At 39.5% G+C, this 27,465-nt stretch overlaps 1 protein-coding gene across 1 annotated transcript in view; it reads right to left on the bottom strand.

The window, feature by feature from the left end:
* Positions 1–2,360: 2,360 nt before the first annotated feature.
* RGN (regucalcin) overlaps positions 2,361–27,465 on the bottom strand; it is a 33,609-nt gene continuing 8,504 nt past the window's right edge. Inside the window, exons 4-7 of the mRNA XM_004472119.5 lie at positions 24,417–24,632; positions 5,223–5,354; positions 3,475–3,629; positions 2,361–2,774 (exon numbers count right to left, since the gene is read on the bottom strand). Coding sequence (XP_004472176.1) covers positions 2,724–2,774; positions 3,475–3,629; positions 5,223–5,354; positions 24,417–24,632 — 554 coding nt within the window. The 3' untranslated portion in view covers positions 2,361–2,723. The remainder of the gene's footprint in view (positions 2,775–3,474; positions 3,630–5,222; positions 5,355–24,416; positions 24,633–27,465) is intronic.

Raw genomic sequence — 27,465 nt, 5'->3', positions numbered from 1 at the left:
GAGAATGCAGCAAAACTGGAACTCTTCTAATTGCTAGTGGGAATGCAAGATGGTATAGCCATTCTGCAAAATTGTCTGGCAGTTTCTCATAAAGTTAAATATACACTTACAATATGACCCAGCAATTCCACTTCTGGAAATTTAACTTAGAGAAATGAAAACTTACGTTCCCACAAAAACCCATACGAAAAGGTTTATTGCAGCTCTATTCATAATCGCCAAAACCTGGAAACAACCCAAATGTCCTTCAGTGGGTAAGTGGTTAAACTGTGGTACATCCCATACAACAGAATACTACTCAGCAATAGAAAGGAACAAACTATTGATTAACATAACAACTTGGATGGATCTCAAAGACATTATGCTGAGTGAAAGAAGTTAGTCTGAAAAGGTTACATAACTGTATGAATCCCTTTATGTGACATTCTAAAAAAGACAGAACTATAGTGATTGCGAATTTATCAGCGGTTTCCAGATACTATGGGTAGGGGGAGGGTATGCCTATAAAGGGGTAGCATGAGGGAGGTTTTTGCGTTGGAACTGTTCTGGATCCTGATTGTGGTGGTGGTAACAGGAATCTATATATGTGTTAAAAGTGATAGACCTGTACAACAAAAGAGAAAATGCTAACTTTTACTATAGGATAATTTTAAAAAATAAACAAGTGAAAAAAGAAAGAGAAAAGACAAGCCACAGACTGTGAGATAATATTATCAACTCCCATATCTGATAAAGGATATGTATCTATAATATATAAAGAACTCTAAAAACATGGTTAAAATATAGGCAAAAGATTTGAACAGATGCTTCCCTAAGGAAGATATGTGGATGATAAATAAGTATATGAAAAGATGCTCAACATTGTCATTAGAGAAATTAATACCACAGTTAGATACTGCTATCTATTAGAATGGCTAATCTAAAAAAGACTCATCATATGATACATTAACAAGGATGTAGAGGAAATGGAACTCTTATATGTGGCTGGAGGGAATGTAAAATGGTACAACCACTTTGGAAAACAGTTTGACAATTTCTTACAAATATAAACATACACCTACCATAAGATCTACCCATTTCATGCCTAGGTATTTCCCCAAAAGAAGTGAAAGCATATGTTCATACAAAGACTTGTTCATGAATGTTCACAGCAGCTTACTTATAACAGCAAAAATTGGAAACAGTTCAAATGTCCATCAATAGGTCAATAGATAAACAAATTGGAATCTAGCCATATAGTGGAACACTACTCTGCAAGAAGAAGAAATGAAATATTGATAAATTGCAATGATGTGGATGAATCTCGAAATAATTATGCCACGAGAAAGAAGCTAGACAAAAAGTACATACTATATGATGCTATTTATATAAAATCCTAGAAAATGCAATTATAGTGACAGACAACATATCATTGGTTTTCTGGGGATGCAGGGCAGGTGTGCAGAGGGGCAGAAGAAAAGGATTACAAAGTGACACAAAGAAAGTTTAATGAATATGTTCAGTATCTGTGGTGTCGGTTTCATGAATATATACTTATGTCAGAGATCAAATTGCACACTTTAAATATGGGCAGATAAATTATACCTCAAAAGAGCTTTTTCCCCCACTTTTTAATTTTATTTTTTTACACTGTATTTTTTTAAAAATTTATTTTTATTTATTTTTCTCCCCTCCCCCCCGTTGTCTGCTCTCTGTGTGCATTTACTGTGTGTTCTTCTGTGTCCGCTTGCATTCTTGTCAGTGGCACGAGGACTCTGTGTCTCTTTTTGTTTTGTCATCTTGCTGCGTCAGCTCTCCATGTGTGCAGCACCACTTCTGGGCAGGCTGCACTTTTTTCGCATGGGGTGGTTCTCCTTTATGGGGTGCATTTCTTGTGCGTGGGGCTCCCCTACACAGGGACACTCCTGCGTGAGAGGGGACTTCTTGCCCACATCAGCACTGCACATGGTCCAGCTCACCACACAGGTCAGGAGGCCCTGGGTTTGAACGCTGGACCTCCAATGTGGTAGGCGGATGCTCTATCAGTTCAGTCAAATCTGCTTCCCCCACTTTTTAAAAAAGAGGCAACAGGGATTGAACCCAGGACCTCATACATGCAAAGCAAGCACTCAACCACTGAACTATACCTGCTCCACAATAAAGCTCTTCTTAAAAAGTATTATTTCCAAAGTGATATACTGCTTTTATATCCAATAGGTGATAGCTGGAACCATGGATTTTACCAGTGTTTAATTCTTAACCTCCAGCAGTATTTCAGTTTGTAAAATAACATATAGGAAGAGTAATATCGAGGTGGATTAGCATCACTGTATATTTTAGTAGACTATGATAAAAATAAAAGGGAACATAGTAGTCATAAATCATTACCAGGTTACTATTTATTCAATTTTTTAAAAGTTTTAGGTATAGAAATTATGGAATGCAGAATAAAGAACAGATCTCGTCCCTTTCCCCCAAGCATTCTGCAGAATCAAGAGACTGGTTGACAGTTAATTAAACAATTCTTTGCATTTCTATAGTACCTTTTGCGGAAAGCCTTATAATGTATTATCAGAACCACCAGGCAATGCTTATTAAAAATGCTCTACCTTTAAAAAATTGTAAATTAAAATGTAAGCCTGTTAATAATATCATTGCTTCATTTTTCTGACTATATTGAAATTTTAGCCTCAGAATTCCAGTTGTCTTCAAAACTTCCTCCAGCAGGCAGGAAGGTATGTCACTTATCCTGCATAGGGATAGGGGGGGATTCCTTTGACACCCAGGCCAGTTATCTGTTGAAAAAAGGAAAGAGAAACTTTAATCAAAGGTAATTCACAATGTTCTCTGAAAGCATTTTTATGATTCATAATATATTTAGCCACTATTATTTTTGTTTTATTTCCTGTCATAAAAGGGAGTTACTTGATTAGGTATTTATGCTCAAATGAATTATTTACATAGATGATAATCCAACTAGCAACCCTTTACAACTAACTTGGATTTAAAAGAGAATTTATGTCTTAACAGTTCCTATCATCTCCCCTATTGCTAACAAAGGGCTTTGAGCCAGATGATTTCTACATTTCTTTTCAGCTCAAAAGGTCTATTATTTGATCAATGTTTGTTTTGTTGCAAAAAATATATATGTTAAAAGCCTGAAAATATTCTTGTGAGGTCAAAGCAATCTATTGATCTTGTAAACATGTTTCAAACACTGATTTTCCAAGCTTATTCTACTCTTTTGAAGAATTGCAACAAACTCTACTGAAACAAAAAAGTATCTTTAAGTACTGTACAAAATAGGCTAAACACAGTGTCCTGGACTTCAGGAAACTTACAGTCTAGAAAATCTAAAATGTTTTAAAGTCTAGCATGATGAGCTTAAAATGCAAAATAGAATTTATGTTTCGGAAGTATGCAAAAGCACTAGTCACTCCATTACTTAACAGGGTGCCCCCCCCATCCCACAAATAAAAGGAATACTCAGATCACCTTGAAAATTCCACCAGCTTCAGGTTGCCTCAAGAGACCCTCAGGATCCACTCCATCCCGTGCACAGGTCACATACATTTCAGAGTAATCCTTCCCCCCGAAGCAGCATGAAGTTGTTTTATCAACAGGCAACTTAACAGTTTGGAGTCTTTTCCCTTGATAATCAAAATTTATTTTATTTTTTAAAAGATTTATTTATTTATTTAATCCCACCCCCCCCCCACCCCCCAGTTGTCTGTTCTCTGTGTCTATTTGCTGCGTTTGGTTGCTTTGTCCGCTTCTGTTGTCATCAGCGGCACGGGAAGTGTGGGCGGCACCGTTCCTGGGCAGGCTGCACTTTCTTTTGTGCTGGGCGGCTCTCTTTATGGGGCGCACTCCTTGCGCGTGGGGCTCCCCTCCGCGGGGGACACCCCTGTGTGGCAGGGCACTCCTTGCGTGCATCAGCACTGCGCATGGGCCAGCTCCACACGGGTCAGGGAGGCCCGGGGCTTGAACCGTGGACCTCCCATGTGGTAGACAGACGCCCTAACCACTGGGCCAAGTCCGTTTCCCCAAAATTTAGTTTAAAGTTCAGTTCTCACAAATTTCCAACCTGGGCAACATTTCTGAGCCCCTTGGGAATAATAATGAAGTTCTAAGAACACTATAGAGGTCAGAATTCATTCCTATATTTAAGCTATCTACCCTGACTATATATATATATTGGAGAAGCTGTGAGCTTACAAAACAATCATGTATAATGTGCAGAATTCCCATACATCACCCCTCCACCAACACCTTCCATTGTTGTGGAACATTTATTACAGGTTATGAAAGAAAATCATCCACCATTACCACTACTTGTGGTCCATAGCTTACATTTGCTATACTTTTCCATACACCCCCTATTATTAACATCATGTATTAGTATTGTACATTGTTATAGTTCATGAGAGAACACTCTCATATTCGTACTGTTAACCACAGTCCATTTCTACCACATGATTCACTGTGTTATACAGTCCCATGCCTTGTACATTTCATCCAAAGTGTACATTCAGTGGCTCTCGCTTTCATCACAGAATTGTGCAGTCATTGCCTCAGTAAGTTTTTTATTTTATTTTAAGATTTATTTTTTTAAATTTATTTTTCTCCCCTCCCCCCCCAGTTGTCTGCTCTCTGTGTCCATTTGCTGTGCTTTCTTCTGTGACCACTTCCATCCTTATCAGCGGCACCTGGAATCTGTGTTTCTTTTTGTTGGGTTATCTTGTAGTGTCAGCTCTCCACGTATGTAGCACCACTCCTGGCCAGGCTGCACTTTCTTTCAAGCTAGGCGGCTCTCCTTATGGGACACACTCCTTGCGCATGGGGCTCCCCTATGCGGGGGACACCCCTGCATGGCAGGGCACTCCCTGCGCGCATCAGCACTGCATGTGGGCCAGCTCCATACGGGTCAAGGAGGCCCAGGGTTTGAACCTTGGACCTCCCATATGTTAGGCAGACGCCCTATCTATTGGGCCAAGTCTGCTTCCCTCAGTAAGTTTTTAAATGTTTTCCTTAGCCTGACAATTTCTTTTGCGCAAGAAGACTTATCTCCATAGGAAAATAAGTTCTGACTATAAATTTTGGGCATTATCTTAGGCCTTTTTTCCAAAATCATCCAATTGAAACCTTTGAATATATCTCCATTAGTAATGAAGATTCTCTATTCCCTAGTGTCTGGTCTTTCCTAGACATGGTAAGGAGTTTTCATTTTGTGGTGGACCTACCTGTCTCAGGATCTAAACGAATCACTCTTCCTCCATTGTAACAGGCCACCCAGAGCTTCCCTTCAGTGTCAATACACATTCCATCTGGGATTTGTTCTTCTTTTTCCAGCTTGTAAACACTTCTGCGGTTGGCTACGGTAGAAAACAGGCCACTCAATACTGAGCATCAAACAATGGCCCTCAATCTGATCATAAACCCAATGTGTAGCAGGGGGACCCCATAGAAGAGATGGTTCAGAAAGATTCCTAAATGCCCAGAAACATGAGCAGACATCCCTCAACAAAGGTTTTTTACCACGTGGTTTGAGGTAGATTCTCCCTCTGGTTACAGACATGTCTATCTAAGGCCTACACAGGAGAAGAGAAAAAGGAAAGCAGAATTCTTACTAATAGACCAAGAATTCTTTTTGAACCTGACCTGAACCAAAGCCTTGCATACCCAGCTCAGATTAAACTTCAGTCTGTGATTAGACTTTTGGTTGCTTTAGTTACAAAAATACCCACTTTGGTAACTCCAAGATCTAGAAGGCTACTTAATGGTGCCATGTAAGCAGGAGAAAGAGGCTCATAGATTGTGGTAAATAACAGTGAGTTCCACCTACCCTGCAAGAGCTACCATACCCCCGCCCAGCTTCATGGCAGGCATCAGTGGGGACTGAAGCTCAGGCTCCTGGTGCTAGGGTGGGACATAAAGACCTAGTCCTCCAAAATCTGGGTGTGTGTGACACGGTTGCTGATCACTGCACTGGGGGTTGGCTCTGTGGGTGCCCATTGTTCCAACCAGTCCCAGGCAAAGGCAGCAGAGGAATCTTAAAGATAGTAACCTTCAGAACTACAGAAAATGGTTAATGGGCTGCATTAACCCAGAAGTGCTGAATTAAGAAAACGCAGCTACAAAAACCATAGAAAGGGAGTGTTGTCATCAATATGGTGATGTAAGATATTCCCTGGAAAAGTCTCCTCTCAGAACGAACTAATAAAAGGACAAATCCCACTTGCTTGAACTTGGGAGTATCATAGAGAATGGAGAAAGAACTCCACAAACACTGAATCAAATAAAAAGAAAAACCCTATCAAAATAAGGTAGGAGATTTATGTCCCAGATCCCCCGGACTGGACCCCAACCCCTCACTTGGTCCCATGCAGCATAGGAGTTGCAAGTGATAGCATGGCCCAGATCCTTCCTTCTGGGGATGCAGACCATAGAGTCACTCAGAGCAGAGAGTTAGAACCCCATGCAAATCCAGGCACAGGGTGAAACACAAGTGGCTGAGGAGGGCCACATACAAAAGGGCACACAGCAGAACTCCTGGCAAGAGGTGCACACAATGCAATGTCTGTTTTTTGGATCACCTAAAGGAAAAAATGGACCTTTCTGGATTGACACCTTCTGGTTCCCTGGGAAGGATACCTTATTGGGGAAGAAATCAGAGACAGAAAGCCTCATGGAAAAAAAAAGGAGAGAAAACTGAACTTCTGTAGACAGGAAAGGTCCCAGAACCAAAAAGTGTAATGAAAAGGGGGCACTGAGTGAGGGAGAGAATTTAAAGAAATCATAGGAGTTGGTGAAAAAAATATGCACATAAACAAACAGATCCAAGATTCCAGAGAACAGAGGAAAGGAAGGTTTCTCTCAGGAGGTGAAACAATTGCACACAAAAGAGCAATCTTAAATATTGTATTGCACATTCAGGGTAAGAACCAGATGAAGAAGAGCTGAGAAAATCTGAATAATTAAACACAGGCTACTTTAAAGGTCTGGAGTAAGTTGGACCCAGCATCAAAGAAGACCCTTAACAGAAAAGTAATCAACAATAAAACCTGAGGAGCAGGTGTAGCTCAGTAGTTGAGTGCCTGGTTCACATGTATGAGGTCCCAGGTTCGATCCCCAGTACCTCCTAAAAAGAAAACTTTAAAAAGGCAATAAAACCCTAGGCGAGAGAAAGAAACTGACCTTCAGAGTTAACACATCAAAAGAATCAGATGCCCTGACATCAGCAAAAAAAATTACAAATCATTCTAAGAAAGAGGAAGATATGGCTCAGTCAAGGGAACAGGTTAAAACTTCGGAGGAGACAGAATTTGGAGCAACTCATCAAAGATGTCAAATAAATCTAAATTAATTAAAGGAAATGAAGGAAAATATGGATATAAATAAACTAATGGTGGATAAAGAATTAAAGGATATTAAGAAGACAATGTGTGAACATAAAAAAGAATTTAAAAGTTTAGAAAGAAACATAGGGAAGCAGGTGTGGCTCAAGCAGTTGGGCATCTGCCTACCACATGGGAGGTCCCAGGTTCAGTCCCTGGTGCCTCCTAAAAAAGATGAGCAAGACAGTGAGCACAAATAACGAGGTGGGGGAAAAATTAACAAGAATAAATCTTTCTTTTAAAGAAACAGAAGTTATGGGGATGAAAGGCAAAATAGTAGACATTAAAAATACACTAGCAGGGACAACCAGCAAGACAGTGGCAGAGTAAGGAGCTCCGAGAGTCAGCTCCTGCTACAGGGCAGTTAGTAATCACCCAGAATTATCTAAAGCACCAGTTTGGGGGCTCCAGGAGACCAGAAGAGCATCCTGCAACATACTTGAAAGAATGGAGGGAGGAGACTGCCCATGTGCAGAGAAGATACTCTAAAGTAGAGTGCTCCATACCACTGAGGCCAGTGCCCAGCCTCCATCCATCCACCCAGATCAGATTACAGTTCTAACCTAAGCCGCAGCCCCACCTCCAGCAGGGAGGAAGCTAGGGGGACCTGTGCCAGCCTCTTCAGGAAAGTATAGACTACACTGCAGGGGCCGGTGATCATTCTACTCTGGCAGTGAAAGTGGTGTCAGGAGCTATTCTGTGGCTTGACCTGGAAACTCCATTTCCCAAAAACAGGGGAGAAAGAGACGGCTGACCACCTACTTCAGCTACTGATTAGTAAATTCACTGGCTGAAGTATAACCCTAAGAACAGCTAAAATTTGAACCTGTCCGAGTGGAAAAGAGGCTGGTAGCTGCCCTTTTACTCCATTCCGGCATGAGGGGAAGCCAGGTTGATTGAAAATCACAGTGCTGGTAGGGACCAGCTTCTTTCCACCCAGATTGAACTGCAGCCCTATCCTAGGCTTCAGCCCCAACTCTGGCAGGGAGGAAGCTGGTGGGACCTGGGTACCAGGCCTCTCTGGGTAATTGCAGGTATGTTTGGCTGGCACAGACTGTATAGTTGGAAGTCTAGCTGGGCAACTGCAGTCATTTTGGACTGCACAGCATAGATTGATGTCCACACCTGCAGCTCCATCCCCACTCCAGGCAGAGGAGGAAGGGGCATGAAGCTTTATCAGAGTCTCTGGGAAACGACAGTCTAGGCCTGCATGACTTGGATTATTACACATGGCTGTGGCTCTGTCCCTACCCCTAGCAAAGGAGAGAGGTGGGAGCAGCTTCATCCATCCCTGGGGCAATGCAGGCAGCTTGAGCCTCCACAGCTTACAGCACCAACTACATCCTCGGCTCCTACTACACAACTAGCAAGGGAGAAAAGGCAAAAAAGCCATAAACTAAAGAGAGAAATTACACCCAAAATAAATATATCTAGTAAGCCAGATGTCAAGACAACAACAAAAACTACAATCAATACTTAGAAACAGGAAGATATGTCCCAGTTAAAGGAAGAAGATAAGCCTCTAGATGACATAAAGGAGTTGAGACAACTAATCAAACATCTCCTTAATAAATTCAATGAGATGGCTAAAGTGGTTAAGAATATTAAGGAGACATTGAATGAGCACAAAGAATTTGAAAGCATAAATAGAAAAATAGCAGATCTTATGAGAATGAAAGGTATAATAAATGAAATTTAAAATACACTGGAATCATATAACAGCAGATTTGGGAGGCAGAAGAAATGACTGGTGGGCTTGAAGACAAGGCCTCTGAAAGCAAACATACAAAAGAACAGATGAAGAAAAGAATGAAAAAACTTGAACAAGATCTCAGAGAACTAAATGACAGCGAGAGATGTTCAAACATATGTGTCATGAGTGTCCCAGAAGGGAAAAGGGGCAGAAGGAATATTTGAAGAAATAATGGTAGAAAATTTCCCAACCCTAATGAAGGACATAGATATCCATATCCAAGAAGCACAACATACTCTCATCTGAATAAATCTGAATGGCTCTGAGACACATACTAGTCAGAATTTCAAATGCCAAAGACAAAGATAGAATTCTGAGAGCAGCAAGAAAAAAGTGATGCATAACATATAAAGGATATCCAATAAAATTAAGTGCTGATTTTTCATCAGAAACCATGGATGCAAGAAGGCAGTGGTATGATATATTTAAGATACTGCAAGAGAAAAACTTCCAGCCAAGAATCTTATATCAGGCAAGATTGTCTTTAAAAAATGAGGACAAGTTTAGAATATTTACAGATAAACAGAAACTGAGAGAGTTTATAACAAAGAGACTGGCCTTGCAGGAAATACTAAAGAGTGTGATACAGCCTGAAAAGAAAAGACAGTAGAGAGAGGCTTGGAGGAGACTCTAGGAATGAAGATTATATCAGTAAAAGTAACTAAAAATCTCAAAAGAGTGGTGAAAATAAAACATGACAGATAAAACCCAAAGGTCAAAATGCATCAAATAAGAACTGCCTTTTACAGTAATAACATTGGATGTTAGTGGGTTAAACTGCCCAATCAAAGGACACAGACTGAAGGTATGGAGAAGAAAATATGAGCCATCTATATGCTGTCTGCAAGAGACTCACCTTAGACCCAAGGATATCAATAGATTGAAAGTCAAAGGCTAGAAAATGATATTCCATGCATGCATTAACAACAACAAAAAAGTCCAGAGTAGCTATATTTATATCAGATGAAAAAGACTTTAAAAGACACTGGTAGTATGCAGTCTGAGGAGGAAGTCAAGGAAAAAATTCCATTTCCAATAGTGACTAGAAGAATTGGATATTTGGGAATAAACTTAGGAAGGGATATTGGGCACTTGTATTCAGAAAACTACAGTGCATTGTTAAAGGAAATTTTAAAAAGACCTAAATAATTGGAAGAACTTTCTATACTCACAGATTGGAAGACTAAAGATCATTAAGATGTCAATTCTACCCAAATTGTGATACAGATGCAATGCAATCCCAATAAAAATTCCCCCAGCATTTTAAAAATAAATTGAAAATACAGTTATGAAATTTATTTGGAAGGGTAAGAGGTCCTAAATAGCCAGAAACAACTTAAAAAAGAAAAGCAAAGTTGGAGGACTCTGCTTCCAGACTTTGAATCATATCACCTGGCTACAGTGGTAAAAGCAGCATGGTACTGGCATGAGGACAGACACATCGACCAACGGAACCAAACTGATGGTTCAGAAACAGACCCTCACATGTATGGTCAAGTGATTTTTGATAAACATGTCAAACCCACCCAGCTTGGGCAGAACAGTTCATTCAACAAATGGTGCTGGGAGAATTGCATATCCATAGCTAAGACAAAGAAGGGGAATCCCTGTCTCACATTTTATGCAAAGAATGACTAAATATGTATAAAAAACCTAAATATAAAAGCAAGAACCATGGGGCTTCTAGAAGAAAATATAGAAAAACATCTTCTAGACCTGGTAGTAGGTGGTGGATTCTTAAAGGAGGTAAGAGGAGGACTGAGATGGACTATTGATGCTTAATGTATGTAGAAGTTTTAATTAACTTGATTGTAAAAGTGTGTAAATGTATAGAGTTGATGGTAATACATTATAGAGAGTAACAGCTGATTTATAAATGGGAATGTAGGTGGAAAGGGTAGTCTAGGGATGTAAATGTCAATTGAAAGAAGCTAGAGAATAATCTTAGGACTGAATAAAACCATGAACCCAGAGGTAGATGAAAACTGTGGCTGATGGTATAGATGAAAGAGTGTCCATTGTGAGCAAGAGGAGGGTGATGGGAATGTGGAAAAGCATGGGAAAAATACAACTGGAGTGGCTTATGGACTGTGGTTAACAGGAATACTGCAATATTCATGCATCTATGCCAAAGATGTACTGTGTTGATAATGAGGGAGTATGGAAAAAGTTTGCCAAATGTACGTGATGGACCATGGTAAGTGGTAATAGTCTGATAATATTATCTCATAGTCTGTAACAAATGTTCCACCATGGTGTGGTGTGTTGATGGAGGGGTGTTGTATGGGAATTCTACACATGTGCATGATTGTTTTGTAAGTTCGCAACTTCTGTAATAAAAATACATTTAAAAAAATAATAGGGTGGGTTACCAAATGTAAGGTATGGACTATAGTTAGTAGTAAGATTTTGATGATTTTCTTTCATAATTTATAACAAATGTCTCACAACAATGTAAGGTGTTGGTGGTGCATTGACATATGGCACCTCTGTATGATATTATGCTTGTTTGCTTTGTAAGTTCACAACTTGTACTATACACTTATTTTTTATGTATGTTCATGTATAAATGATATAAAAATAATATGGTGGGTTGGGGGAAAATACATCAAATGTAAGATACTTTGGCTAGTAGTAATATTTTGAGGATGCTCTTTCATCATTAGTTTAAAATGTTTCACAACAATGCAAGGTGTTAGTGGTAGGTAGGGTGAGGTATGAGGGCCCTGTATGATGTTATGCATGTTTGTTTTGTAAGTTCACAATAATTACTATATACTTATTGTTTATGTATGTTTATGTATGAGTGATATACTTCAATAAATTTAAAAAATTCATGACTTTAAAAAAATACACTAGAGGGGAGCAGATGTGGCTCAAGTGATTGAGCGCCTGCATCCCACATGGGGAGGTCCCAGTTTCAGTTTGTGATGCCTCCTAAAAAATCAAACAAAGAAAAAAACTCAACAAGCAAACTAATGAAAAAACCAACTTGGGCAGCCAATGTGGCTCAGTGGTTGAGCACTGGCATCCCACATACAAGGTCCTGGGTTCAATCCCTAGCTCTGGTACCTCAAAATAAAAATACACTAGAGGCATATTACATCTAATTTGAACAAGCAGCAGAAAGAATCAGTGAATGAGAAGATAGGATAATTGAAATTATATGGTTCAGAAGATCAGATAGAGAAAAGAATAGAAAAAATTGAGCAGTGTCTCAGGGACTTGAATGACAGCATGAAGTGCACAAACATATGCATCCTGCATGTCCCAGAAAAAGAAGAGGAGGGAAAAGGGGCAGAAAAACCATTTGAGGAAATAATGACCCCAAATTTCCCAACTCTTATGAAACACATAAATATACATGTCCAAGAAGTGCAAAATACTCCAAACAGATTAAACCCTAATAGGCCTACTCCAAGATACATACTTAACAGAATGTAAAATGCCAAAGATAAAAAGAGAATTCTGAAATCAGCAGGAGAAAAGTGATTCATCACATAAAGAGATCCTCAGTAAGACTAAGTGCCAATTTCTCATCAGAAATATGATATATTTGAGGTAGTAGAAGAGAAAAACAGCCAGCCAAAATTTTTTTATCCTTCAATAATGAGGGAGAGGGAAAAGATGTGGCTCAAGCAGTTGAGCAACTGCTTCCCACATGTGAGGTCCCAGGTTTGGTCCCCAGTGCCTCCTAAAAACAAAACAAACAAACAAATGAAAAAAAAAAAAACCTCAGGCGAGCTAATGTGGCTCAATGATTGAGTACTGGTTTCCCACATATGAGGTCTGGGGTTTAATCCCTGGCCCCAGTACCACACACAAAAAAAGAGTTTTAAACAGTCACAGACAAACAAAAACTGAGAGAGTTTGTCAACAAAAGACCTGTCCTAGAAGAATTACTAAAGAGAGTTATGCAGGTTGAAAGGAAAATATAGTGTGTGGCTTGGAGTAGTAGGCAGAAATTAAAGATTTTCAGTAAAGGTAACTAAAAGGGTAAATAGAAAACCCAATAGTACTATATCTTCAATATGCAACTCTACTCTTTAAATCATTTAATAATCAGAATACAATTGAACAAGAAAAGGCATATTTCCCTGATAATGGACATACAAAATATAAAGAGGTAATGTGGGACAAAAAACAACATAAAGAATGGAAATGGAGGGATATGGGAATGCAGAATATGTATGTTATTGAAGCTAAGGTGTATCTTTTCAAATTAGTAGATTATAGACACAGGTTGTATAATGCAAGGCCCAGGGTAACCATAAAGAAAGTATTAAAAAATACACAGAAACAGAAATAAGAAAGGGATCAGTCAGATACATCAAAAAAAGAACTAAACAGAAAAGGAGTTGCAATAAAGGAAAAGAGAGAAAAAAAAAGAGATGACATATAAAAGCAAAGGACAAAATGGCTGAAGTAAATACTGCCTTTACAGTAATAACATTGAATGTTGGGGAGTGGATGTAGCTCAAATGGTTGCGTGTCTGCTTCCCATGTACATGGTCCTGGGTTTGATCCCTGGCACCTCCTGAAAACAAACAAACAAAAACACTGAATATGAATGGATTAAACTCCCTAATCAAAAGACACAGGTTGGCAGAATGGATAAAATAGCACTATCCAACTATATATTGTTATAAGAGACTCAACTTTGACCCTAAGACACAAATAGATTGAAAGTGAAAGATTGGGAAAGGATAATCTATGCAAATAGTAATAAAAAAAGAGCTGGGATAGCTATGCTAATATTAGACAAAATAGACTTTAGGTTAAAGGCTGTAACAACAATAACAACAACAATAACACCAAAAAAGGAGTTACAAGAGAAAAAGAAGGACACTATATATTGATAAAAGGGCCAATACACTAAGAAGAAATAACAGTCACAAAAATTTATGCACTTGTCCCAAAATACATGAGGCAAACATGGGCAAAACTGAAGAGAGAATAGATACTTCTACCATAATAGTTGGAGACTTCAAGATACCACTCTCATGGATAGATAGAACATTTAGACAGAGATGAATAAGGTAATAGAGAACAAACTTGAATAATATGATAAATGAACTAGACAGAATATTGCACCCAAAACAGCATGATATACTTTCTTCTCAAATACACATGGATTGTTCTCTAGGTTAGACCACATTTGGGTCACAAAACAAGTTTCAATAAATTTAGAAAATTAAAATTATACAAAGCATCTTCTCTGACCATAATGGAATGAAGCTGGAAATGAGTAACAGTAACAGGCAGAGAACTAGAAAATCCACAGATATATGAAAATTAAATAACAACTCTTAAACAATCAATAGGTTAAAGAAGAAATTACAAGAGAAATCAGTACATATCATGAGACAAATGAAAACAAGAATGAAACTGTAGCAGTTTGACATAGTTATGAATTCCAAAAATAGATATTGGATTATGTTTGTAAACTGGTCTGAACCTGAGCATGGTTATGTTATGATTAGGGCTTTGATTGGGCCACATCATTAGGGTGTTGAGTCCCCACCCACCAAGGGGTGGGGACTCACAGATAAAAGGCATGGTAAAGGACAGAGTTGAGGGTTTTTTTTTTTAATTTTTTTTAATTTTTAATTTTTAATTTAATTTTATTTTTTTATTGACTTTGTAATAATATTACATTAAAAAAATATATATATATGAGGTCCCATTCAACCCCACCACCCCCACCCCACCTTTCCCCCCCCAGCAACACTCATTCCCATCATCATGACACATCCATTGCATTTGGTAAGTACGTCTCTGGGCACCTCTGCCCCTCATGGTCAATGGTCCACATCATGGCCCATACTCTCCCCCATTCCATCCAGTGGGCCCTGTGAGGATTTATAATGTCCAGTGTTTGCCCCTGAAGCACCATCCAGGGCAGCTCCAAGTCCCTAAGACACCTCCACATATCGTCTCTTCCTGCCATTCCCCATACCCATTAGCCACCATGTCCACTTTTCCCACTCCAATGCCACCTTTTGAGTTGAGGGTTTTTGATGTTGGAGATTTGATGTTGGAGTTTGATGCTGAAATCTTAAGCTGGGGCCCCAGGAAGTAAGCCCACAGAGGAAAAAGAAGCAAGCCCCAGGAAGAGAAGACACCTGAGTCCAGGAAAAAGCAAGCCCTGGGAAGAGAGGAACCTTGAACCCAGAAAGAAGCAAGACCCTGGAAGGGAGGAGCCTAAGAAGCCTGAACCCATGCAGAAGTCAGCAGCCATCTTGCTCCAACACATGAAAATAGACTTTGGTAAGGGATGGAATTTATGCTTTATGGCCTGGTATCTGTAAGCTCCTACCCTAAATAAATACCCTTTATAAAAACCAACCAGGGGCAGCGACTTGGCCCAGTGGTTAGGGCGTCTGTCTACCACATGGGAGGTCCAGGGTTCAAACCCTGGGCCTCCTTGACCCGTGTGGAGCTGGCCCATGCACAGTGCTGATGTGCGCAAGGAGTGCCCTGCCACACAGGGGTGTCCCCTGCGTAGGGGAGCCCCACGCACAGGGAGTATGCCCCGTAGGGAGAGCTGCCCAGCGTGGAGGAAAGTGCAGCCTGCCCAGGAATGGTGCTGCACACATGGAGAGCTGACACAAGGTGACTCAACAAAAAGAGACACAGATTCCCGTGCCGCTGACAACAACAGAAGCGGACAAAGAAGACGCAGCAAATGGACACAGAGAACAGACAACCGGGGTGTGGGAGGGGAGGGGAGAGAAATAAATAAATAAATAAATCTTTAAAAAAAAAAACCCAACCAATTTCTGGTGTTTTGCATCAGCACCCCTTTGGCTGACTAATACAACAACCTATCAAAACTTATGGGATGCAGAGAAGACAATTCTAAGAGGGAAATTTGTAGCTCAGAATTCTTACATTAAAAATGAAGGAAGATCTAAAATCAGAGACCTAACCTCAAAACTGGAGGAACTAGAAAAAGCAAACTAAACCCAAAGCAAGCGTAAGAAAGGAAATAACAAAGATGAGAGTTGAAATAAATGAAATAGAGAATAAAAAACAATAGAGGGAAGCAGATGTTGCTCAAGTGATGGGGCTTCCACCTACCATATGGGAGGACCTGGGTTCGATCCCTGGGGCCTCCTGGTGAAAGAAAGGAAGAGGGGGCCTGCCCACATGGCAGGCCAGTTCCCGTGTAAGTGCCTGTGTGGTGAGCCAGTGCCCACACAAGTGCCTGTGTGGTGAGCCAGTGCCCTATGCAAGTGAATCATGTAGCAAGATGACGATGCATCAAAAGAGAGACAAGGGGAAAGTCAAGCTGAAGCACAGCAGAAACCAGGAACTTGTGAGGTGGCACAATTGACAGCAAACCGCTCTCTCCATCAGAGATCTCCAGGATTGAATCCTGGTAAATCATAAGGGAGAGAAAATGAGAAGAGAAGACAACACAGACAGCAAAAACAGCAGGGTGGGAGGAGGGGAAGGGGGAAAATAAATAAATAAACCTTTAAAAACATAGAGCATTAACAAAACCAAAGGTTGGTTCTCTGAAAAGATTAATAAAATTGACAAACCTTTAGCTAGACTGACAAAGAATAAAAGAGAGAAGATGAAAATAAATTAAAAATGAGAGAGGGAACGTTACCATGCAGAAATGAAAAGGATCATAAGAGGATGCTGTGAACAACTGTATGCCCACAAGTTAGACAACTTAGATAAAATGGACAAAATCCTAGAAAGACACAAACAATTGACATTAACTCTAGAAGGAATAGAAGATATCAGCAAGCCAATCACCAGTAAAGAGACTGAAACAGTTATCAAAAACCTCCCAACTGGGAGGTGGTTGTGGCTCAATCGGTTGGGCTCCCATCTGCCATGTGGGAGGCCCTGGGTTCACGTCTCAGGGCCTCTTTGTGAGGGCAGGCTCATCCACACGCTATGGAGAGCTGCTGGCCTGCAGATACCATGGGGTGCTGCCAGCCCACAAGTGCTGTGGAGCGCTGATTCAGCAAGATGACACAACAAAAAGGGAGACAAGTAAAAACACAGAAGAGTGCACAGCTAATGGACACAGAGCAGACAACAAGCAAGCTGCAAGCGGGGGGGGGGGGGCGGAATAAATAAAAATACATACTGACACACAGAAGAATGCACAGCAAATGGACACAGAGAGCAGACAGCAAGCAAGTCTCAAGGGGGGGGGGTAATAAAAACAAAAAACAAAAAAAAACCTCCCAACAAAGAAAAGTCTAGGACCAGATGGCTTCACAAGTGAATTCTACCTAACATTCCAAGAAGAATTAATACCAGTCCTTTTCAATCTCTCCCAAAAAACTGAAGAGGAGGGAACACTACCTAATCTCATTCTATGAGGCCCAAATTACCCTAATACTAAAGCCTGATAAAAACATTACAAGAAAAGAAAATTACAGAACAATTTCTGTTATGAATATAGATGCAAAAATGCTGAAAAATACTAGCAAATGGAATCCAACAGCACATTAAAAGAATTTTACACCATAATCAGGTGGGATTTATCCCAGGTATGCAAGGGTGGATTAACATAAGAAGATCAGTTAATATAATATATCACATTAACAAAAGGAAGGGGGAAAAGATGACATCTCAATTGATGTAGAAAAGGCATTGAACAAAATCCAACATCCTTTCTTGATAAACAAGATAAACTTAGAAAAATTGGAATATAAGGAAACTTCCTCAATATGATAAAGGGCATATATGAATAAACCACTGCAAACATAATACTCAATGGTGAAAGACTGAAAGCATTCCCTCTAAGACCAGGAACAAGACAAGGATGCCCACTGTCACCACCATTATTCAACATTGTACTAGAAATTCTAGCCAGAGCACTTAGATAAGAAAAAGAAATAAAAGGCATCCAAATTGGAAAGGCAGGAGTGAAACATTCCTTATTTGCAGATGACATGGCCTAATATATAGAAAGTCCAGAAAAAGCTACAACAAAGCTACTAGACAGAGCTAATAAATTAATTTAGCACAATGGTGGGGTACAAGATCAACATCCCAAAATCAGTGTGTTTCTACACACCAATAACAAGCAATCTGAGGAGGAAATCAAGAAAAACATTCCATTTACAATAGCTTCTAAAAGAATAAAATATCTAGGAATAAATCTAACCAAGGATGTAAAGGACTTGTATACAGAAAACTAAAGAACATTGCTAAAAGAAATCAAAGACCTAAATAAATAGAAAGACATTCCCAATCATGATCATCTAAATATTGTTAAGATGTCAATTCTACCCAAAGCAATTTACAGATTCAACACAATCTCAATCAAAATTCCAACAGCTGGGAAGCAGACTTGGCCCAGTGGTTAGGGCGTCTGTCTGTCACATGGGAGGTCTGCAGTTCAAACCCCGGGCCTCCTTGACCAGTGTGGAGCTGGCCCATGCGCAGTGCTGATGCGCACAAGGAGTGCCCTGCCACGCGGGGGTGTCCCCCGCATAGGGGAGCCCCACGCACAAGGAGTGCACCCCGTAAGGAGAGCCGCCCAGTGTGAAAGAAAGTGCAGCCTGCCCAGGAATGGAGCCACACACACGGAGAGCTGACACAACAAGATGACGCAACAAAAAAACACACAGATTCCCGTGCCACTGACAACAACAGAAGCAGACAAAAACAAGAACACGCAGCAAATGGACACAGAGGACAGACAACTGGGGTGGGGGGGAAGGGGAGAAAAAAAATTCCAAAAACTGTCTTTGCTGAAACGGAAAAGCCAATCATCAAATTTATTTAGGAAAAAAAAGTGCCTCAAATAGGCAAAACCATTCGTGGTGGTTTGAAGCTGCATGTACCCCAGGAAAACATGGTTTTAAATATAATCCATTCCTATGTGTGTAAAACCATTGTAAAGAGGACTTTTTGAGGAGTCTACTTCAGTTAAGGTATGAACTACCTCATCTGGGGTGGGTCTTAATCCTCTTACTGGAGTCCTTTAAAAACAGAATGAATACAGATAGAGAGAGCAAGCCATGGAAGCAAGAAGCTGAACGTAATGAAACCCAGAAGAGAAGGGAGAGACCAGCAGATGCTGCCATGTGCCTTGCCATGTGGCAGAGGAGCCAAGGATCACCAGCAGCTGGTCTTCTGGAAGAAATCATCGCTTTGATGATGCCTTGATTTGGGAATTTTCTCAGCCTCAAACTGTAAGCTAATAAGTTCCCATTGTTTAAGCAAACTCATTTTATGGTATCTGCTTTAAGCAGCTTGGGAAATGAAAACAGCCATCTTGAAAAAGATGAAAGAAGTTGGAGGACTCACCCACATCCCATTCTTAAAGTGTGGTACAAAGTCACAGTAATCACAACAGCATGGTACTGGCCAAACGACAGTCATATTGATTCGTGGAATAGAATTGAGAGTTCAGAAATCAACCCTCACATTTATAGCCAGCTGATTTTTGACAAGGCTGCCAAGTCTACTTAATGGGAAAAGAATAGTGTCCTCAACAAATGGTACCAGGAAACTGGATGTCCATATGCAAAAGAATGAAGATGGACTCTTACTTCATGCCATATACAAAAATCAACTCAAAATGGATCAAAGTAGAGGTGCAATGGACACAACCAATCCAATGTCCACATAGAAGAGGTGGCATTGGATTGGGAAAAGTGGACATAGTGGACGAAGGGTATGGGGAAAGGCAGGAAGAGATGAGAGGTGGAGGCGTCTTTGGGACATGGAGCTGCCCTGGATGGTGCTTCAGAGGTAATCACCGGACATTGTAAATCCTCACAGGGCCCACTGGATGGAATAGAGGAGAGTATGGGCCATGATGTGAACCAAAGTATATGAGGTGCAGAGGTGCACAAAGATGTACTTACCAAATCCAATGGATGTGTCATGATGATGGGAACGAGTGTTGTTGGGGGGGGAGAGGGGGGGTGGGGGGGTGGGGTTGAATGGGACCTCACATATATATTTTTAATGTAATATTATTACAAAGTCAATAAAAAATAAAAAAATTAAAAAAAAAAGTACAGAATGAAAAAAAAAAAAAAAGATGTACTTACCAAATGCAATGGATGTGTCATGATGATGGGAATGAGTGTTGCTGGGGGGAGAGAGCTGGGGTGGGGGTGGTGGGGTTGAATGGGACCTCATATATATATATATTTTTAATGTAATATTATTACAAAGTCAATAAAAATAAAAAATAAAAAATAAAAAAACCCAAAATGGATCAAAGATCTAAATATAAGAACCAAAACTATTAAATTCCTAGAACAAACCATAGGAAGCATCTTTAGGACCTTGTTTTAGGCAGTGATTTCCTAGATTTTATACCTAAAGCACAATCAATCAAATAAAAAAATAAATAAATGGGACCTCATCAAAATTTAAAACTTTCGGGCATCAAAGGACTTTATCATGAAAGTAAAAAGACAACCTACATAATGAGAGAAAATATTTGGAAAACCACATATCTGATAAAGGTTTACTATCCAGAATCTATAAAGAAATCCTACAACTCAACAACAGCAAGACAAACAAACTAATTTAAAAATGTGCAAAAGACTTGAATAGACATTTTTCCAAAGGAAAAACACATGAAAAGATGCTTAACATCATTACCCATTAGGGAACTGCAAATCCAAACTACAATGAGATATAATTTCATACCCACTAGAATGGCTACCATTAAAAAAAAAAAACCAGAAAATTGCAAGTGTTAGAGAGGATACAGAGAAATAGGGACACTCATTCATTGCTGGTGGGAATGTGAAATAGTGCAGCCACTGTGGAAGACAGTTTGGAGGTTCCTCAGAAACTATCTCTACATTTGTACACCAATATTCCTATATATATGATGGGATACTATGCTTCTGTAAGAAGAAATGAAATTGGGACACATATAATAACATGGATGAACCTTTAGGACATTATGATGAGTGAAATAAGCCAGACACAAAAGGACAAATATTGTATTGTCTTACTAATATGAACTAAATATGAAAAATAGACACATTATAGTGAGGATAACTAACATAGCTGGTTTATAAATGAGATTGTGGCTGAAAGGGGGTAGTCTAAGGATGTAAATGTCGATTGAAAGAAAGGTAGAGAATAATCTAGGCACTGAATAGCATATTGAACCCTGAGGTGGCTGAGGATTGTGGTTAATAGTACAAATACAAGAATGTTCTTCTATGAACTAGAACAAATGTATGTCACTATTATAAGGTGGTAAGAATATGGTGATGCATAGGAAAAACACAATTAACATAACTTATAGACTATAGTTAACAGCAGTATTGTAATATTCTTGCATCAATGTCAAATCGACACTAAGGGTCAATAATAGGGGGGCATGGGAGTTTTTCTTTTGGACTAAGGAAAACATTAAAAAATTTACTGAGGTGATAACTGCACAACTCTTTGATGAAAGTGAAAGCCACTGAGTGTACACTTTGGATAGATAGTACAAGTTATGGGACTGTATAACACAGTGAACCATATGGTGGAAGATGGACTGTGGTTAACAGTACAAAGATGAGAGTGTTCTCTCATAAACTATAACAAATGTACAATACTAATACACAGTGTTAATAATAGGAAGTGAATGGAAAAATATAGCAAGTGTACACTATGGACCACAGTTAGTGGTAATAGTTTGATGATATTCTTTCATAATCTGTAACAAATGCTTCACAACAAAGTGAAGTGTTGGTGGAAGGGTGATGTATGGGAATTCTGCACATTATGCACAATTGTTTCGTAAGCTTACAACTTCTCTAATAAAAAATATATATACAAAAAATAATTAGGAACAAGTTAAAAATGAAGTTCAGTGATGATAAATGTAAAAAATTCCCTTTATACTAAAATAAATCAATTAAAGTATAAAAAAAAGAGAAAGTAACTATAGAATTACCATATGACCTGGCAATCCCACTTCTAGGTATATACACCCAAAAATTGAATGCAAGGACATGACGGGATATTTGCACACCAATGTTCATAGCAGCATTATTCACAATTGCCAAAAGTTGGAAGCAACCCAAGTGTCCATCAATTGACGAATGGATAAACCAAATGTGGTATGTACATATGTGGAAGTTTGAGATTATTTATGAATTCCAGAGAGATTATGTCTGTTTTTCTGGGCATGATACCCTTTGATTGTATTAGATTCAGTTGAGATGTCTTTGATTAAATTATGTTACAATTAGGGTTTTGATTTGAACACATCAGTGGAGTATAACTCAGTTTAAGTCCCTGACCCCTTGGTGGGCTATATAAATGGACACTCACTCAAGATGCTGCACAGAAGAAGGCACTGGAAGAAAAAGCACTCCATAGATATCAGAATAGGAGAGAACTTGGTCATTTTGATCCTGCCATCTGACAGAAAGGAGAAGACTCAAACAGCTAAAGCCCAGGGGACAGCTGAGTCATTCACATGATAGTTTGCAGTTGAAGAGATCAGAGCCCCGAGGAGCTGAGAAGGCCCGGAAAGAAATGTGCCCTCCAACCTATAGCTGAGATTGGAAGAAACTGGGTCCATGGAGCCTTAAGAGGAAGAAGAAGGCTGAACCCTCGCAGACATCACCTGCCATCTTGCTTCAACACATGGCAACAGACTTTGGTGAGGAAATAACCTTGAGTTGAACTCTGCAGGGCCTTGTAACTGTAAGCTTCTACCTCAAATAAATACCCTTTATAAAAGTCAACAGATTTCTGGTACTTTGCATCAGCACCCCTTTAACTGACTAATACAACATACAATGGAAATTTATTAAGCTGTAAATAGGAACGGAGTCCTGATACAGGTGACAACATAGATGAAACTCAAAGACATCATGATGAGTGAAATAAGCCAGACACACAAGGACAAATACTGCATTATCTCACTGATATGAAAATATTAGAATAAGCAAATTTATAGAATCAGAAACTAGAACACAGATCACCAGGGGCTGGGGTAGGGATAAAGAATAGGGAATTAATGCTTAGATCTTACAGCGTTTCTATTTGGGTTAATGGAGATGTTTTGGTAATGGATGGTAGTGATGGTAGCACAACATTGTGAACATAATTAACAGCACTAAAAAATATATTTTGAATGTGGTTAAAAGGGGATATTTTAGGTTGTATACATGTTACTAGAATAAAAAATTTAAAAATAGTACAATTATAAAAATGTTCTTTCATGAATTGTAACAAATGTACTATACTAATGCAATGACTTAATAATAGGGTAGTACATTTTATTTTATGCATGATTTTTCTGTATACCTACAACTTCTCTAATAGAATACAATTAAGTGAAGCAGGTGTAGCTCAGTGGTTTGAGCACCTGCTTCCCATGTACAAAGTCCTTGGTTCAATCTCCAGTACCTCCTAATAAATGCAATTAACAAAAAAACTAAATATTAGAGGAGCTTATTTCCTAAAGGAAGGGCATTCTGAAACCAATACTGGCCTTAAAGGGGGAATCAAAGTATGTAAAACACACATCTAAATCTAGAGGAACTTCACATTATAAAACCCAGGACACTGGTAATCTGATTGAAATATAATGGAAAAAATGGTATAACCTTGTGTAAGTAAAATGGATTAAAAATGTCATAAAAAGAGGACTATGTATTTCCAAGCAAAATACCTGTAATGGAATATTTTGCCTCCATTGAAACCTGCCTGGGGATTCTTGTGTTTTTTTAAAGTCATTTTTATTTTTGTTTTTTAATTTTTCATTTGGCCCCTTTTATGAAACACTTTCAGGTACTGCCTTCTAAATAATTCCTTCCTTCCCAGTTTCTAACTATGGCTCATTTTAAGCACATCGATGTATTTGAACTACTTTTTTTGCTTCTCCACTGTGAAAGGTTGTTTATTTGACTCTGAATACTTGCCCACAGTTAACAAAAGTACAAAGAAGAAATAGCAACAAAAAGCTCAAATTTTCTGCTCTTTTATAACAGTCTCTTTGTATTTCCTGCCTTTAGGCAAATCCAGGTAGAAAAGGATTCATTTTACAGTGAGACACTTTCTGGTGCTGGTGGTTAGAAAGGGGATAAGGATATTCCACTTTATGCCAATTATGGATATATCTAGTTGTGGCGAGGGTCATGGTTTGATGGCAGCAGAGCCAAGCCTGTGTAATAGTGAATATATTAGAATAAAAGCATTGACAAACTTTCTATTTGACTAGTAGGGACCTTTTTACTTGGGGTAAGGAGGAGGGGTCTTACCGGTTAAATACACTTGAAACAAATACCAGCAGTATTAAGAAAAACAATGAAAAAAGCACATACATATTTGTCCTCTCTGCAGGTCATAGTCAAAGGCATCCACGGAGTATGATAAGCTGTCGATGTAATAGAAGATTTTGTGGTCTAGGGACCAATCCAAACCATTGGAGATGTCCACCTGGTCAAAGTACTTTTTCACATGGTGGTCAGGAAAGAGGGAGTACAGGGAACCTTGGTGCCGCTCAAGAACTGCTGGGGCTGTTTCCTCTGCCATGGTACCTACAAAAAACAAAGAACACTGGGTTCAGCCCCACAGAATCTTGCCCCATGCACTACACCATCTTTTCTCACCAGGGATCCTTCACATGGTTTATATCAAGGAATCTATTATACAATCCCAATCTGGGTTCTATATATTTTTAAATGACAACTACCTTGTTTATAATAAAAATGAAACTACATTGATGAGGGGAGGGGTAAGGGGGCTGGGGGTTATTTCTTAATTGGTACAAAGTTTCTGCTTGGGGTGATGGAAAAGCTTTGGTAATGGATGGTGTTTGATGGTTGCACAACATTGTGAATGTAATTAACACCACTGAGTTATATATTTGAAAGTGGTTAAAATGGGAAATTTATGTTTTATATATGTTTGCACAATAAAAATAACTACACTAAGACCAACTTTATTTTCTCACTGAACATACAGAATGCAACTATCAAACCTGGACAGAATGCATGGCACAGCTATTTGAGAACTCTGAAAAGTAAATATTAGCAGGCAGATCAGAAAAGTATACCAGAATTTGAAGTGCCACTGAACTGGTGGTGAGTTCACCATTTTTCCTCTAGTATCTCCCAGCCTAAACTCAATGCAGCCTGAAATCTGAAGTGATAGCTGCGGTGCAGACAGAGAGAGATCTGGGAGAAACCTTCTATATCTGGCTTAGGGAGCAGAAAAGGAAACTCCTGAAGCTCAGAGAGAGTCGGACATTTCCAAGACTTTTCCCACTCCTTTTCTCTGTTCTCTCATGCACCAGTCTCCAAGCAATTCTACAGCAGGGGGATCAACAGTAGAGAGTGGCCAGCAACAGGAAACTACAGAAGCCAAAATTTTGAGGAAAGGGAACTTCCTCTCCATTTGGTGAAGCTACACTTCCAAAAGGGTGCAGCAAAAGACTGTTGCTTTTATATTCCCTTTCATTGTCCTTCTGCCACTTGGAACCAGAGGCAGCACAATTATAGAAGTGGGTGGTTTCTGGATGGAGGAATGAAAATATGAGCTCCAGGAAACCCAAAAGTACTGAGAGACAGTGAAGAGGGAAGATGAAGGAGCTCAGGAATGTGACCCCATAAAATTGTTTATGGTCTCCTGGGCTCATCTCCAATTTGTATATGCACGGATCTGCTTAAAATTAGCATACGAAAGACTTAGCATAAGAAAGAATAGTGCTAATGTAGAAAACTCCTTTCAAGCCCCAGACTGACCACAGAATAGCACATTTGTGGGACAGATTCTAATAGCATCTAAAAGAAAGGTTGGAACTTGTAGGTGGAACCTAAACATGTAGATTGCTTGCTAAGACAAATCAATCAACATTCTCCATAATATTTTTTAAAAACCCAGAGTCTTATAACAGCATATTCAAAATGTCTAAGATACAATCTGAAATTACTTGGCAACACAAAGAAACATGAAAATTTCAACTTGCACAGGAAAAGATAATTTAAAAATGCCCAAACTGAGATAGCACAGATGATGGAATTATTTGACAAAGAATAAAGCAGCTCTGATAAAAATGCTTAAATGAGCAAGTATGAAACAAAACTCAAAATAGAAAACATCAAAGAAATAAAGGATATAAAGAATAACCAAATGAAAATTTTAGAACTGAAAAATAAAATAACTAAAATATAAAACTCACTGAGGAAAGAGTTGGTGTATTTGAAGGTAGAACAAGAGAAATTATCCAGTCTGAACAATTGTCTTAGTTTGCTAAAAGGCTACTGATGCAAAGTACAAGAAATGGGTTGGCTTTTTAAAAAAAGATTTATTTATTTATTTATTTTTCTCCCCTCCCCCCCACTCCAGTTATCTGTTCTCTGTGTCTATTTGCTGCGTATTTTTCTTTGTCCACTTCTGTTGTTGTCAGCGGCATGGGAATCTGTGTTTCTTTTTGTTGTGTCATCTTGTTGTATCAGCTCTCCGGTGTGCGGCGCCATTCCTTGGCAGGCTGCCTTTCTTTCACGCTGGGCAGCTCTCCTTTACGGGGCACACTCCTTGTGCATGGGGCTCCCCTACACGGGGACACCCCTGCGTGGCACGGCACTCCTTGTGCACATCAGCACTGCACATGGGCCAGCTCCACATGGGTCAAGGAGGCCTGGGGTTTGAACCACGGAACTCCCATGTGGTAGATGGATGCCCTAACCACTGGGCCAAGTCCGCTTTCCTGGGTTGGCTGTTAAAACGGGAATTTTATTTGGAGTAGGAGCTTACTGTTTTGATACTGAGAAATGTCCAAATCAAGGCACTATCAGAGATACTTTATCAAAGTCAGTTTCTGGTGATCCTGGCATCCTGCCACATGACAAAGATGGCCACCAATCTCTGCCGAGGTACCTACCTTCCCCTCCAGAATCTACCATCTCCCAGAGCTCAGCTGTGGGCAACCAAGCATAGGACTTGTTTCTTTCTGGGTCTCCTCTAGGTCGCAGTTGCTCTGCCACAGTTCAACTGTGGGCTACTAAGCATATGACTCCTCTTCAGCCTTAAGCTACCCCATGGGCCCAGCTTCTTGGGGCTTCATGCTAAAGCTTTGGCTGCTAGTGATCCTTTTGTCCTCTCTCACATGGCGGGATTAAAAAATGGCGCGTTTTTTTCTCTGTGTCTCTCCTCTCTGTGTCTCTGTTTAAATAAGGCTCCAGTAAAAGTATGGAGACCCATCCTGGGGCATGCCTCGCTGACATAGTCCAAAAGGAATAGATTAGTTCAAGAACATAATCTTTTTTTTTTATTCATCAAGTTCAAGCTGTCACAATTCAGAAAAAAAAGTTTGAAAAAAACTAGGAGACACTTAGGGACCTGTGGAAAAACAATAAAAGGGCTAACACA

This window comes from Dasypus novemcinctus, chromosome X, assembly GCF_030445035.2.
Source record: "Dasypus novemcinctus isolate mDasNov1 chromosome X, mDasNov1.1.hap2, whole genome shotgun sequence".
Lineage (NCBI taxonomy): Eukaryota > Metazoa > Chordata > Mammalia > Cingulata > Dasypodidae > Dasypus > Dasypus novemcinctus.
This window is presented reverse-complemented; position numbering and strand designations above follow the sequence as displayed.